Genomic DNA, 16,503 nt, shown 5'->3' on the forward strand with positions numbered 1-16,503 from the left:
GTCTTGCCTGCTCATAAGAATTCCCTGAGGAACTTGTAAATATTACTGACACGTCACTACCCTAGCATCAATTCACTAGAATCACTGGAGGTGGGGTCCAGGCATTGGTATTTTTGAAAGCTCCAGAGGTCCTTCTTATATGCATAGCAACACTAATCTAAGGCTACCCTTGCAGATAGCCTTTGGAGAACACTAGATGAAGAGCTTTGAAATGAGCAATAATGTCTGATTTCCCTCTGCCATGTACCTGTAAAGAGAGGTTGAAAATGTTCTAAAGTCTTGCTTGATAATGTAGTATGTATCTATAAATGTTTCTTGAATGCAGGACATGTGAGCTTTCTTTCCATCTTTCCTTGTTTGGAATAAAAACTGTTCTCACCACTCTGGAAAACAGTATGGAGGTTCCTCAAAAGTTAAGAACAGAACTACCATACGATCCAGCTATTCCACTGCTGGGTATTTATCCAAAGAACATGAAAACACGAATGTGTAGAGATACATGCACCCTATGTTCATTCCAGCATTATTCACGATAGCCGAGACTTGGAAACAACCTAGGTCCCCATCAAGGGACGAATGGGTAAAGAAGATGTGATATATATACCCAGTGGAATGCAACTCAGCCATAAGAAACGTTGAAATCCAGCCATTTATGACAACTTAGATGGACCTTGAGGGTATTATGCTAAGTGAAATAAGTCAGAGACAGTCAAGTATCATGTGATCTCACTCACAAGTAGAAGAGAACAACAACAACAAACAAACACATAGAGACAGAGATTGGATTGGTGGTTACCAGAAGAGAATGGGGGAGGGAGGGGGGCAAAAGCGGTGACTAGGCACGTGTGTGTGATGATGGACTGTAATTAGTCTTTGAGTGGAGAACATGATGTAATCTGCATAGGAATCGAAATACAATGATGTACACCTGAAATTTATCTAATGCTGTAAACCAGTGTTACCGCAATTTAAAAAAAAATCATAAAAATAAAAAAATAAAACTGTTCTCATATCTGTCCTTCTTCCTTTGAAAATTTCCTGTCTCCATTTAAAAGTAAGAGAAAAATAAATCACAAATTTTTCAATTACTCTGAGGATTGGAAGGTAAATAAACCCTTATCTAGAGACAATGAGGTGAGCATCCTTCCTGAAGAGAAGCATTCTGCTGTAGAGTAGTGAGGCCTAAGTTTGCAGAGCTTGGGTTGGTCTATGCCTAGGAGCCTGGATTCCATCTCTTTGGGTGATCATAAATTTTCCTGAGTAGAGGAGGCACATGATTAAAGCACTATTGTGAGACAATTTATTTTGATACTTTGGTGACTTGAAACAGGGTTAGATTAGAATCACTGAGGCTGTAGAGGCTGTTGCTGTATTCTCTGTTTGAAATTGTAAGGGTTGTAATCCATTCTAGAATGGCTTTAGAGTTCTGGAATGGAGAGGAGGAGCTAGATGGTAGAGGTGTTTTAAAGAAGGGATAGTATTTGAATGCAAAAATAGGCCTAGGTGACTAGGAAAATGGCAGTTTGGGCAACATAAAAACGTAGATGTCAGTTAGTGTTAGATGTGTTTACTAGAGTTATTTAATTATAGTAGCACTGTGATACTGCCTTATATTCATTTTATGGGTTAGGAAACCAGTTGTTAAAGAAGGTTACCTAGTTTGCCCAAGGTCACAGATAGAACTGGTAATCTGAACTATGACTATCTGACACCAAAGGCTATCCTTCCTGATTCCAATACATACTATGGATTATTTTTGTTGTAATTTTGGAATCCTTTTTACCCCTTAGATCTTGTATTCAGCCTCTTTACAACCTCATGTCACATTATTTCTTAAAATTCCAGCTATTAAATGAAACTATTCTCTGAAAGATGACTTGCTCTCTCCTTTTTCTGTTAGTGATATTTCCTCTATTTGAAACTCCTCCCAACCTTTAATTCTAGCGCATAATTGCCTCCTATATCTTCTGTTAACCTTTTTGTTATTTCCAGCCCCTAGTGATTTTTTTCTCTTCTGTACTTTTATGTGTCTGCATTTGCTGTTATGTAATTATCTCAATAAATATTATTTGATTCTTGGACGTGAAATGCTCATCAGTGAGTACAAACCCGTTGATGTATATTTGAAATAATAATAGATAGAAAAATATATAGGAACTTGTATAGGTAAGAGACTTACTACTTAATTTATATATGAAGTAGTAGGAAAACAAAAAATGACTGGATTTAAAGGAACTGTCCAAATTGAGATATCATTCTCTTTTTGGAAGTTCTTGGCCCTGTTGACCTTAAACAGACAGCTAGTTATTTTTCCAGCAAAAGTGGGTTTATTGGGGATCAGCAGCAAAATGCAATTCAGAGTCTGCAACCATGGCAAACTATGTGAGAGTCCCCCTCAACAAGGAGAGGAGAAACTCTTATATAGGGGAAGAGGAAGTTGAGAGGTCTGTTATAAACAGAGTCCATTGGAGGAATTGAGAGCTCCATGTCTAGTAGCTTTTCATTGGCTGAGTTTGTGAGTCTTTCATGGCCTGAACCTGTTCCTGTTGGACTGTGCAGTCATCGATGTAGAATGTGAGAACTCCCCTTTTTGGCCTCCTGACTCCAGTTTAATGAGGTTTCTGTTTATTAATTTTCACAGCTCCAAAAACATGCGAGTTAGTTTTTATTATTCTACAGGTTTTACGGTAGTACAGCACCATGCAACCTAAGCCGACTGTCTAAAGACCTAAATTAGTTTCTGTTCTACTATTAGCAAAATGTGCATTTAGGCAAATCACAACTTTTGATCCCTCATCTATAAAATAGGAACACCAATTCTTGTTATACTTGCTTTTAACCTTGTTATGACAGTCAGTTAATATAGGTGAAACTCTTTGTAATTTGCTAAATGTATTAGATGGCAATGTAATTATAATGTTAGTTTTTTTTTTTAAGGTTTTATTTTTTTCCTTTTTCTCCCCAAAGCCACCAGGTACATAGTTGTGTGTTCTTAGTTGTTGGTCCTTCTAGTTGTGGTATGGGACGCCGCCTCAGCATGGCTCGATGAGCGGTGCCATGTCCGCGCCCAGGATTCAAACTGACGAAACCCTGGGCCGCCTGCAGTGGAGCGCACGAACTTAACCACTCAGCCACGGGGCCGGCCCCCCTATAATGTATTTTTTTAAAAAGAGTGTATTAAGTGCTGCATCTTTCTTTACTGTTTTTGTTTTTGTTTTTAATTCAGCTTTCCACAGGCTACAAATCAAACACTGCTAGACAAATTTAAGCATCAACATGAGGAGAACTCTTACATTGAATTTCCAGCTGTGATGGAACCTGCTTTCATCATAAAGCATTATGCCGGGAAAGTAAAATATGGAGTAAAGGTCAGTAAATTTCTCGTTGGCTATGCATACAGGGCAGAGATGTGTTCTTGACTATATCACCATCCCAGTTACAATACCCTCTTTGTAGTTTGTGGAGGCTCTTGATCAGTAACAGTTGGAGACATTTTATAAGGCTATTACTAAAATTCAGGTTCTAACTTGCATTATATTACTGTCTTAGGTGATGTTTCTGTTGCTTTCCTCTTATAGATAAACCTGATGCTAGTCCATTCTAATGGCCTTTTTAGATCTTAAGGAATAAATTGCATCATTATGTCTTAAACTCACTAGTTCATCTAGATAGTTTGTTGAATTTTTCTCTTCTCTACATCCCTGAGACCTGACAGAGGCTTCATGTCTTCATGCACCATTAGGTGTTTGTGAACTCGTACTCCTAAAGAACATATTGAAACCCTTTAACTCCTGTGGAAGGGAATCTTCATAATTTTGTCCATTTCTTGTTTGTAATTCGTGAGCCCATTACCCTTCAACCTTTGATGTTTCAACTTGTCATTTAAGACAATTTCCCAGGCAAGGCAGTGATGATATGGGGAATAGTTGAGCAGTATGTTTTCTCCTGCGCCTTGAGATGAGAGTCAAAATTAAGATCACTTATTCATTTATTACTGATTCATTTATTCAGTAAGTGTTTATTAAACAAAGAGCATGTGTCAGACCCTGTGCTTGGTGTTTGGAATGATCTAGTGATAAAGTAGATAGATGTGTTCCTTGCTCTCCATATACACATATACATGTGCATGTGTGTATAATATAGATAAATGGAACTGTGTGCTATAAATAAATGAGTGGGTTCTATGAGGGAAATTAGCGAAATGTGGGTTTTGAATTTGGAGATCCCTGAACACCTCTCTGAGAAACTTAAATTTTGAGAGATGGCCTGAAATAACATTTACTTGGTGAGGAGTTGAGATGATGAATATTCTGGGCCATGAGATAGGAAAGAATTTAATATGTTAAAATAATTGAGAACAGGTTTGTGTAACTAGATTATAGTGAGCAGGTGGCATGAAATGAATTCAGAGAATGGATAGCAAATTAGTTCTTCAGGGCCTTTAGACCAGGTTAAAGGAGTTTGGGTTTTGTTGAAATTATAACAGGGAGCCATGAAAATATTTTAAGCAGAGGATGTAAAAAATTTGTGTTTTTAAAAGATTTTTTTGATTACTTTGAGGAGAAGGCATAGCAGAGGATGAGTGTGGAAGCCAGGAGATCAATTAGGTAGCTTTTCTTAATAGTTGAGGTGAAACGTTAAAGTAAAGTGAACTACAGGGGTGGCAGTAGAGATGGAGGAGGTCTGAATGATTATGAGATATATTTTGGAGGTATAATCAGTTGACCTTATTGATGGATTCTTAGTAAATAAGTGACTTCTGGCTATAGCTGATGGGTGAATTTGAGGTGCTGTTTCCTGAGATGAAAATGACAGGAAAAAACAGATTTTAGAACAAACATTAAGAATAACAGTGTGTAGAATGGTGGTTACCAGGGGCAAGAAGGTGGCGGAATTGAGGAGATGTTGGGCAAAGGATACAGATTTGCAGTTAGAAGATGTAGTAAGTTCTGAAGATTTAATGCACAGCATTGTGATTATAGTTAACATGATTATAGCATTGTCTTCAAAGTTGTTAAGAGACCAGATCTTAAATATTCTTGTCACAAAAAAGAAATGATAATTATATGACTTGATGGACGTGTTAGCTAGTGTTACAGTGGTAATCATATGCAATATATAAATCTATCAAATCAACATGTTGTATACCTTAAACAATGTTAATATGTCGATTTTATCTCAATTCTAAAAGAAGATTTAAAAAAATAGTTTAAAACAAAAACAAAAAACTTGAGCTCTAAAATCACATAGTGAGATGCATCCAGTACACAAATCTAAAGTATACAGATTTTGTTCATGCCTCTTCCCAGCTCATTCTCCCCAACCCAAAGGTAACCACTATCCTAATTGTCAAAAGTTATATCTACCTACTGACTTCAATTCAATATATATAAACCAAAAAGAGCAAAAGTAGAACTAGAAAAATCTATCCTCATCATTGTAGATTTTAATAATATCTCTCAGTAACTAACAGAATAAGCAGACACAAAATCAATTAAAACAGAAAAATTGAACAGCATTATTAAACAACTGACCCAATTGGCATATCATCAAGATAACTAGATAGTCTTTGAATATTTAGAAATTAAGCAAATTCTTCTATTGTAACCCATGAATCAAAAAAGAAATCACAATTAAAATGATAATATTTTGAATGGAACATTAATGAAAATACAACATATCACAATTTGTAGGGTGCATTTAAACAATGACTTATAACTTTAAATGCATATAATAGAAAGGAAGAATGGTTGAAAAGTAATTATCTAAACTTCCATGTCAAGAAACTAGGAAAAGAACAGCAAATTAAACCCCAGAAAATTAGAAGAAGGAAATAATAAAGAGAAGACAAAAAATGAATGCAATAGAAAGCAAACATATAATAGAGAAATTAACAAAGCCAAAAGTTAGTTCCTTAAAAGGATAACAGAAAATAATATGAGTAAAAGGTAATGGAAAGTAACTAATAATAGGAAAAAAGAGATTCACAAGTTATAAATATCAGAAATGACAAGGGGGGCTTAACTGCATACCCTACAGATATTAAAAGGATATGAACATACTTTGCTAGTAAATTTGACAACATAAAGTGGAAAATTCCATGAAAAACACACATTACCAAAACTGACACCAGAAGATATATGAAAACCTGAAAATCCTATGTCTGTTAAATAATTTGAATCAATTTTAAAACTTTTCCATAAAGGAAATTCCAGGCCCACGTGGTTTCTCTGGTGAATGCTTCCAAACATTTAAGTAATACTAGTCTTACACATTCTCAAGCAAGTTTGAGATTCTTTTAAGATGTATAAATGGATCTCAGACATAACAAGAAAGATCTAATTTGGGCCTCATCATATAGATAGTGTTTAAAGCCATAATTATGGTTGAGATCACCTGATGTAAGATGATTGAGTGAAAAAAATAAGAGTACACAAGATAAAACCATAAGAATCTCCAGTATGGAACCAGCAGTGGGGATTAAGAAGGGGCAGCACATGAGGTAAGTAGTAAATCACAAAATGTGTTATAGAAATCAGGAGAAAAGAGTTTCAAGAAGAATAATGTGATTTGTTTATGACATGTACTTAAGAAATCTAGAAATGTGAAGACAGAGAGATGAGAGCATTACATTTGAAAAATGAAGGTCTCTGTCAACATTTGACAATCATCATGGAAAAGAATTTTAGAATAGGATGGGATGGTCTTTGGAGTAGGGCAGACCGGTGTTTCATTTCCTGCGTCAGTACTTCGGCAAGCTTCTTTACCTCTCTGTTTACTTATCAGTAAAGTATGATTTATAATTGATTCTACTTTATTTAGAATTGGGTAAATTGTGTATAGTGCTTAACTTAGTGCCTGCCATCTTGTCTGCCCTTGGAAGGTGTTAATTGATGATGATGGTGATGGTGGTGGTGGTGACAACGATTTGGATTTGAAAATTCTTACTCAGTTTTGTTAACTTTTATAATACATACTTTTGCTCAGAGGGTATTTAGGGACAAGCTAAAGACCAAGACTTCTGGCTTGTTTCCCCTTTTTCCCTATTCTCAGGAGAACAATGAAGAATTAGGAAAGGAAAGCCCTAAAGGTAATAGGATGAATCCAAGCTGTCTTCTGGACATGAGGGTAGATAATGTCATACAGTCACACTCCTCATAGAATTCTGAGTTAGAGTTGTTCTATGAAGCTACACCAACATGGAGTGATTTACTCGCCAAGTTTTAATCCTTCCATCTAGGTGTGGTTGTAATGCCTAAACAGTATGTATCAGTCTGGGACCTTCTTCCAGGAGTGTAAAATTCTTGCCCTCTCTTTCTGTGGGGTATTTTAAACCATTTTCTTGTGTTCTATACCTTTCAACTCGCATTGGCAGGTGTTTTTTACTGCCTATTTATAGTCCTTAGGTAATATTATCCAACTTAAAAAATCTGTATGCTGAGACATGCAGATGTATTTTTTGAATTCTCTATAGAACTCTCAACATGTATGTCCATCTGCCTGCTTGATGTCTGTATGCAGACATAGTTTGGTGGTTATGAATGGTTGTGTTTCAATATCTGTTCTTCCACTTACCGTGTGATAGGGGCCAAGATAGTTAACCTCTCTGTGTCTCAGTTTCCTCATCTATAAAATAGGAATAATATCTACATCAAGGAGTTGTTAGGAGGATGAAATGAGCTTAAATGAGACAATATAAAATATAAAATGCTTAAGAGTGCCACACACATATTAACCTCTCAATAAATGTTATTTGCTATTATCATTATCATTATCCTCATCATCTCAAACTTCACTTGGACAAAACTGATCTCTTGATCCTCATTTCCTATCTCCTTCTTTCTTTTCTAGTCTTCTCCACATCAGTATATAGCACCTCCATATACCTAGTTACTCAAACCCAAAATAGAGGCATTAACCTAATTCCCTCATTCTCTCACCATGCCGTAATCCACCAGCAAGTCCTCTGCCCTTACCTCTAAAACATATCCCAAATATGGTAACTATTTTCCCTTTCCGTATTACCACTGACATAGTCCAAGTCACTGTCAGCTCTTATCTGGAATATTGTAATAGCTGATCTCCCTTTCTCCATTCTTTGTAGAATTCTTTCCCTCTGCAGCAACTAGTGGTATTTATAAAACACCAGTTAGCTCATGTCATTACCCTTCTAGTGGTTTTCTTTTACCTTTGAATAAAATCCAAACTCCTAACTCCAGCTTACATAAAGGATAAAAGGATAGCTTATTTATTTGCCTCATCTTCTATTACTCTCACCCTTGCCCAGAATGCTCCAGCCCCTGGTTTTACTGCTTTTCTCCTAACTTGTCCAACTCATTACCACCTATAGTTAGTAGGTGTTCCCTTTTCTTGGAATGCTGTTCCTGGTCTTCTCAAATCTGGCTCGTTTTTGTTATTCACCTCTCTCATCATTTTATGTGATACTGCTTCAGAGAGGCTCTCCTTCAGCAGTGTTTAACTAGCTGCAAGAAAATTGTGGAATATTCGTTCTAATCTAAATGTATTATAGAATTCAGTAGTTTTAGGGTTGGATGGGACTTTATAGAAGATATCTGGTCTGGTTAGCTACCTAGAATAGAAATCACTTGTTGTAGTCCTTAGTCCTTGGTCACTCATTATCTTCTTGGTTTAATCATCTTTTCAACAATAACACTAGTACTTTTTTCATGTAGGATTTCCGGGAAAAAAATACAGATCATATGCGCCCTGACATTGTAGCTCTTCTGAGAAGTAGCAAGAATGCATTTATCTCTGGGATGATTGGAATTGATCCCGTAGCTGTTTTCCGATGGGCAGTTCTCCGAGCTTTTTTCAGAGCCGTGGTTGCTTTCAGGGAAGCTGGGAAAAGACACATTCAGAGAAAAACTGGTAAGCAGTAGATATTAGTATTCTACCATGCTGCTTCTTTTAGTTTTTTACCTGTCTAAGGAGTAGAGACATAATTTTATTCTGTTCTCTTTTCTTACCATACCCTAATATGTTTAAGACCTAATGAGTTCTAGTGAGTTTTATATGATTGAGTTAAGTGGATGTTGGTGTATGTGTGTATATATGTGTTGGTACATTTTTATTAATAAATACTGATAGGAATAATGAGTGTAAAGCACCTGGTATTTAGTAGGCAGTCAGTAAGACATTGATGTGATTTTTAAGCAAAAAGTGAAATTAGAATTATCATTTAATTATATAGAATTTATTATTGATACCTTTCTCTGTTTGCTTCTTATGCCATAGTTTTTTACTACAGATGAAACATAATTTAATGTGGAAGCATAAATCAGGAGACAGAAAAATTAGGATGGAGGTGTAGTATAAGGTAGTGGAGATAACCCACTTCAGTAATCAATCAAGTGTTATCTCTTCTCCTGACTGATTTTGTGACTATTAGCAATTTTTCTTGGAGTGTAAATACTACCTTCAAAATTATAGGGGTAAAATCAGATAATACATGTAAAGTATCTGTTTATGAAGTGTTAATTTATTTTTCCCTCTTACCCTTAACTCAGTTCATTGGATTTCACTTGGAAATTTAGAAATGGATAGAGCAGGTTCCTTTTTCTGTGTGCCTCCTCTTAAATTATAAAATATCCCATTTCACATTCTGTAGGAAAGTATCTTCCTAAGCAGTTGTTACCTACTGAAAACCACACTGTTGCTTGCTGTAGCTCTAGCCTTAAATAGACCATTGCTGCCTAGTGAGGATTTTCTAATATATATATAGTCATTTAAAATAAAATTTTCTGCCCAGAGAAGCTTCAGTAGAAGTGAGCTAGGGCACACCTGTGCTTTCAGGACTCCCAGACTTACTTTTATGGCTTTTTGGCATGTGCACTAGCAGTAAAACTCTGAATTCAACTTGTATATATTTCAAATGAATAAGTGTATTTGGAAGATTGTATTCCTAAAATTGAGTGGCAAAACTAATTGAACGTAGAAATATTTTTCAGCTTATGATATATGCAAACTGGCCTTTGTAGACAGAATTGTAGTTTTTTGGAAAATAAAAGAAATAGCTTAAACCTGCTTTGCCTTTTACAAAGTTATTTCTCAGAGGCTGTCTTTGCAATAAACATGAGGAAAAGTTTTTCTTTTAAGGTACATTCTTATTTATTACAGTGACCTATAAATTTTGAAAATTAAGTATCCTGCTAAGATTTTTGTATTTACTATTAAATATATTGTTTTCTGTAAAAGTTATTCACATTCTCTGTATGCTCCTTTGGCATGTAAAATATTATTTGTGAAAGTTGGTTGTTTGTATATTATTATCAATTTGGGCAAAGACATTCAATGTTATTGTAATCAGCAAACTGAACCTTTATTTAATCTCTACTTTGATAATTTCTAGATTCTTTTTGTTTTCTAATCTAGCTTTTCTTTCTGGCCAACATAGAGCTTCAATATAATAAACTTTTTGTGAAAACTCTTTTATTCTGGGATATAACGTGCATATAGAAAAGTGTGCAAAACAAAAAGATATAGCTTAGAGAATTATCACAAAATGAGACACCTCTGGAACTACCATCTAGGTTAAGAAATAGAATCTTATCAACACCCTAGAAATTCTCCTTGGACAAACTTTCTAAATTTCACTTTTTATCAAGGAAAATAAAAATCCTATGATTCATTTGCATTTTGAGGCAATGACTGAGCAAATTTCTTCCAGAGAATAATTGTTTGTATTACAGTATATTAGTATCAATGCCAGCATTTAGCCTTTTTGCTTCCTCTACACCACTTACCACCACCTATTTTCTGGTGGGTTTGCGATAAAAGGATAGCATAAAGTTAGAACATTGTAACATTGCAAAATGAAAACTAATGGAATTACTGTGAAAATTGATTTAAGTAGTAGATTCAGAACTTATATTGTGACCATAAATATAAATAATATACAAATATATCCAGGTGAAACAGGAATTGGAGATTATTTAAGCAGAAGCAGAATATATGGAAAGCAGAAGGTAACCAAGTTCAGATATTGAATGAGAATAAGAGGTCAAAGATAATACTTCTAGTGAAAAAAGAAGATGTAGACTGCAGAAGTACAGTATATTTTCACTTCCTTTGAGAGTATCTTTATAAAAAATTTCAGTGGACTCTTAGCTAATGGTCAACAAATATCCTGAGGGTGGACTAAAAAATCCTGGATATTCTCAGGGAATTCTCTGACATTCTTTTGCTTCATCAGGCCAACTGAACACAAATGAGAATATCATTGTAAAATCTACTTTTAACTGTTTAATTTTTTTTGTAGACTTCCAAATGAAGGGACATAATGCCATTTTAAGGCCTTTAAATAAAAATTAATTCAATTTAATTATTCTTTTTAAGAACAAATCTGTTACAGTTGTAGACTCTGTATTATGGTGATCAGGAAACCATAAAATGTTCTTAGTGGAGTCATATAAGTAGGCAGCCTGAGTGAAGCTACATGTTGGCCCTGCTGGGAGGTAGAATGAGAAATGGTAATGATTTGTCTGGTCAGCAGTGAAGTTTTGGAGAACAGAGATTTCAGTGGTATCATCCGCCTTACCTCTGATTTACTCCTCCTGAGTAGGAAAGAGCATGGATTAGAGAGCACAGGGGAGATCATAACTTGACCTTGAATTGTACAGTATGTAGAAGTAAGTGCAGTGATGTTTTGTTTGGTTCTTTTGGAGTTACATGAAAGTATAGCCAAAGAGGAATTTTAATCAGTCTAAAAAGACTAGGCAGAGACAGGGAATTCAGCTGTGGCATTGGAATAAGAAGCAAGAACAAAAGAGTTGAAAGTATCATTCAGTTTCTTCATCTACAGAGAGAGAGACTGAAGCCATTCAAATAGTGTCTGCAAATAGACAGCTTTAATGTCTATTAACTTTAGTTTCTATATAACCTGTTCCCCTTCCTACCCCGCTCAGTGGACTACATGACTAATGTGCTCCCAGTTGTTTCTGCAAGTGGAATAAGGGTTCCAGTGACCATCTCTTTTCAGAAATGGCCAGATACTAAAACTGATTGGATATGACCAAGAGTCTAGGATCTCTATACAGTACTCTGTCCACAGTGCTACTCAATACTTAAGACAATCACTTCTGTATCAGGCACTGTAGTGTGGTGGTTAAGAGTGAGGGTTTTAGATTGAACATCAGCGAAATGTTGGAGTAAGGACCTCTGAAAATTCTTTCTTCTGTAAAAGCAACAAGAACACTTACAAAAAGTGTCAGAATAACTTTGCCAGAACTCAGGAAATTTGTCAAAGTTTTGTAGTAATATGGGACTTGTTTATACAAGAAAAAAAGCTGAATATTAGTAAAGACAGTACGCTTTGTAGTGTTTTAGCTTGCACTATTTGCATCCCTCTCTCTCCAGCTCCATGGTAGCCTGGAAAACCAACATCCTAGGAGCACAATGAAAATCAGCAGTGTGGAAACCACTGGAGGAACTAGAAGGGGGTTGGAGCTCCTTCAAAGCCCCATTCCCAGAGAATTTTCATTATTTAGCCAATTGGGTAGTTCCCTGGAAGGCCCCTTTTATAAGCCTGTCTTTAACCTGATTTGGAGCTTGCCCTGCTTGAATAGCCTTTCCTTAGGGGTGTTGTCAAAAAATAATCAGAAGCAATTGTTGAACATTGCAACTCCCTGATGCAGTAGATACCAGCTGGGCAAAAACTAACCAGAACACTTTAAAGGAAAAGCTTGGGAATGAGGTCTCCATAATGTCTTTGAAAAGTTCCCACATATTCATGGGAATCTAGATAGCCATGCACATGCGTAGGGCTATGTACATGTCCAGGGGCTATATGCTTAATCAGGAAAGACCTGAGAAGATCCTGCTCTCTCACCTCTGGATAACCTTCAGGCTCTGTGCTAGCAGGAAGTGAAGGATAAGACAGAATTGTAAACTGCCTAGCTGAGTGTTGGTGTGCCCCAGCAGACATACAGTGACCCTTGACAAAGACTGGGAGATTTATTGGTTTCAGGCATGTAAAGATATCTGCCTCCAGTCATTAGCTGACCGTTAAGCTAACTGAACAGAGATTTCTATGGTCACGTGTGACAAAGAATACAAACTTAATAGGATTAGTTCAGGAAAGTCCTAAACAAATAGCAACAACTCTCAGAAACAGCAACAAGAACAAAATCCTGGGGAGACGGGAGAATCTGATTTCCAGAGTTGCCATGTTATATTATTTAAAATGTCTGATGTTCTACACAAAATTACAAGACATGCAAAGAATATGACCTATACATGGGAAAAAAGAAATCAGTGGAAACTATCCCTCAGGAAAGCCAGACATTGAACTTACTAGACAAAGTCTTTACGCTATTTTAAGTATGTTCTAAGACCTAAAAGCAACCATATCTGAAGAACTAAAGGAAAGTATGAGAACAATGTCTCACCAAATAGAGAATATCAATTTTACATATATATATATATAAACTTTGAAATGGGAAAAATAAGTATAATAATTGAAATGAAAAATTCACTAGAAGAATTCAAAAGCAGATTTGAACAGGCAGAAGCCAGAATCCATGAACTTCAAGACAGATCAGATCAAGAATCCCAACAAACTACAAGGAGGGTGAATTCAAAGAGATCAAAACTTAGATACATCATAATTCAACTGTCCAGAGACAGAGGATATTGAAAGCAGCAAGAGAGAAGTGATTTATCATGTGCACAGTACCCTCAGTAAGATTAACAGTTGACTCATCATCAGAAACCATTGAGGCTGGAGGGCAGTGGCTTGACATATTCAAAGTGCTGAAAGAAAAGTACTGTCAATTAAGAATTCTATATTCAGCAAAATCCTATCCTTCAAAATGATGGTGAAATGAAGACATTCCTAGATAAACAAATCTTGAGTGACTATTACTAGCAGATCTGCCCCACAAGAAATAACAAAGGAAGTACTTCTGGCCGAAATGCAAGGACACTAGACAACAACTTGAAGCACATGAAATAATAAAGAGCACCACTAAAGGCAACTACAGAGTTAAATATGAGACAGTATATATTGTTTTCTTAATCTTGTAACTTTTTCCGCTCTAATCTGATTCAAAAGACAACTGTACAAAGCCGTAATTATAAATCTGTGTTGATGGACATGTCATTTTAAAGATGTAATTTGTATGACAATAACAGCATAAAAGAGGAGGAAGGGAATGGAACTATATAGGAGGAAAGTTTCTATATGCTATTTAAATTAAGTTGTTTTTAATCCAGACTAGATTGTTATAAATTAAGTTGCTAATTATAATTCCCTTGGCATTTGTTAAGAAAATAGCTAAAAAGTAATTTAGCAAAAGAAATGAGAAAAATACTAAAATAATATACTGTAAAATATGTTTAATTCAAAAGAGAGTAATAAAATAATAGAGGAACAAAACAATATGTCTAAAGACATATGTGGAAGCTAAACACACTTCTTAATAATCAATAGGTCAAAGAAGAAATCACAAGGGAAATTAGAAAATGATTTGAGATAAATGGAAGAAAATACGTACCAAAATTTATAGGATACCACTAACACAATGCTTAGAGGGAAATTTGTAATTTTAAAACTTTTATTAGAAAAAAAGAAAGATCTCAAATAAATAATCTAATGCTCTACCTTAAGATTCTAGAAAAAATGAGCAAACTAAACCCAAAGCAAGCAGTAGGAAGGACATAATAAAGAGTAGATTTGAAAAAGATAAAATAGAGAATAGAGAACAATAAAGAAAACAAAACCGAAAGTTGGTTCTTTGAAAAGGTAAACAAAGTTGACAAATCTTGAGGTAGACTCACCACAAAGAAGAGAAAGACTTAACTTACTAAATTTTAGAATGAAAGAGGGGTGTTGCTACCAAGTGATGGAAATAAAAGGCGTCACACTATGTACAGTTGTGTAGCAACAAATTATAACCTAGTTGAAATAGGCAAATTCCCAGAAAGATGCAAACAACCAATACTGACTCAAGAAGAAATAGAAAACCTGAATAGGCCTATAACAAGAAAAGAGATTGTATTGGTAACAAAAGAAACTTCCTACAAAGCAAAGCCAGTGAACAGTGAATTCACTGAATGATTTCTATCAAATAATTTAGAAGAATTACCATCAATCCTTTATAAACTCTTCCAAAAATAGAAGATAAGAGAATATTTTAATTCTCATTAAAACCACAAACTAATATCCTTCAACAAAATCCTAGCAAACCGAATCCAGCAATACGTAAAAAGTATTATATACCATCATCTAGTGAAATTTACCTGGGAATGCAAAGTTAGTTTAACTTACAAAAATCAAATCAATGTTGTAGAATGTTAATAGAATAAATGACAAAAATCACATCATTGCCTCAGTAGACACAGAAAAAGCACTTGACAAAAACCAACACCTTTCATGTTTTTCTTCATAAAAACACCGAAGAACTAAGAATAGAAGGGGACTTCCTCAACCTGATAAGGGGATCTATGAAAAACCCAAAGCTTACATCATACTTAATGGTGAATGACTGAATCCTTTTCCCCTAAGATCAGAAACAAGACAAGGATATCTGATTTCACCTCTTTATTCAGCATTGTCTTGGAGGTTCTGATAAGAGCAATTAGGCAAGAAAAAGAAATAAAAGACATCCAAATTGGAGAGGAAGAAACCATTTTGTTTGAAGACGACATATTGTAGATAGAATATCCTAAAGAATCCACAAAAAAAGCTATTAGCACTAATAAATGAGGTCATCAGGGTTGGAGGACACAAGATCAATATGCAAAATCAGTTGTATTTCTATACGCTAACAATGAACAACCTGAAAACAAAATTAAGTTGGTGCTCCAATTACAAGAGTGCCAACAAATACAATACTTACTAATAAATTTAGCAAAAGAATTGTAAGACTTGTTCATTGAAAACTACGAAACGTTGAAAAACCTTAATACCTAAGTAAATGGAAAGATATCCCAAGTTCATGCACTGGAAGGCTTAATATAGTTAAGATGGCAATACTTGATCTACAGATTTAACATAGTCCCTGTCAGAACCTCAGCTACCTTTACGCAGAAATTGACAAGCTAATCCTAAAATTGATATGTAAATAGACCCAGAAATGCAAGAAGAACCAAGTTGGAGGACTCACATTTCCCAATGTGGATTAGGCAATGGATTCTTGGATATGTCACCTAAAGCATAAGCAACTAAAGAAAAAATGGATAAATTAGACTTCATCAAAGTTAAAAACTTTTTTGCCTTAAAGGACACTTAAGAAAGTGAAATGACACCCCACAGAATGATAGATAATATTTCTAAATCATGTATCTGATAAAAAACTGGTATCTAGAATATATACAGAACTCTTACTACTCAATAATAGAAAACTAATAACCCAGTTAAAAAATGAGCAAAGGATCTGAAAAGACATTTCTCCAAAGAAGATATGCAAATAGTCAATAAACACATGAAAAGATGCTCAATATTATTTGTCATCAGGAAAATGCAAATTGAAGCCACAGTGAGAT

The 16,503-nt window shown here is 35.1% G+C and overlaps 1 protein-coding gene across 36 annotated transcripts in view; it reads left to right on the forward strand.

The window, feature by feature from the left end:
• Nucleotides 1-16,503, forward strand: part of MYO9A (myosin IXA) — a 290,205-nt gene that overhangs the window by 121,873 nt on the left and 151,829 nt on the right. For all 36 annotated transcript variants that reach the window (XR_011527256.1, XR_011527254.1, XM_070576153.1 and 33 more), the window contains 2 exons: nucleotides 3,227-3,368; nucleotides 8,694-8,889. Coding sequence is in view for 34 of the 36 variants with exons in the window: in XM_070576153.1 (XP_070432254.1) it covers nucleotides 3,227-3,368; nucleotides 8,694-8,889 (338 nt within the window). In the remaining 2 variants the exon portion in view is untranslated. The remainder of the gene's footprint in view (nucleotides 1-3,226; nucleotides 3,369-8,693; nucleotides 8,890-16,503) is intronic.

The sequence above is a fragment of the Equus przewalskii genome, chromosome 1 (assembly GCF_037783145.1).
Source record: "Equus przewalskii isolate Varuska chromosome 1, EquPr2, whole genome shotgun sequence".
Taxonomy (NCBI): Eukaryota; Metazoa; Chordata; class Mammalia; order Perissodactyla; family Equidae; genus Equus; species Equus przewalskii.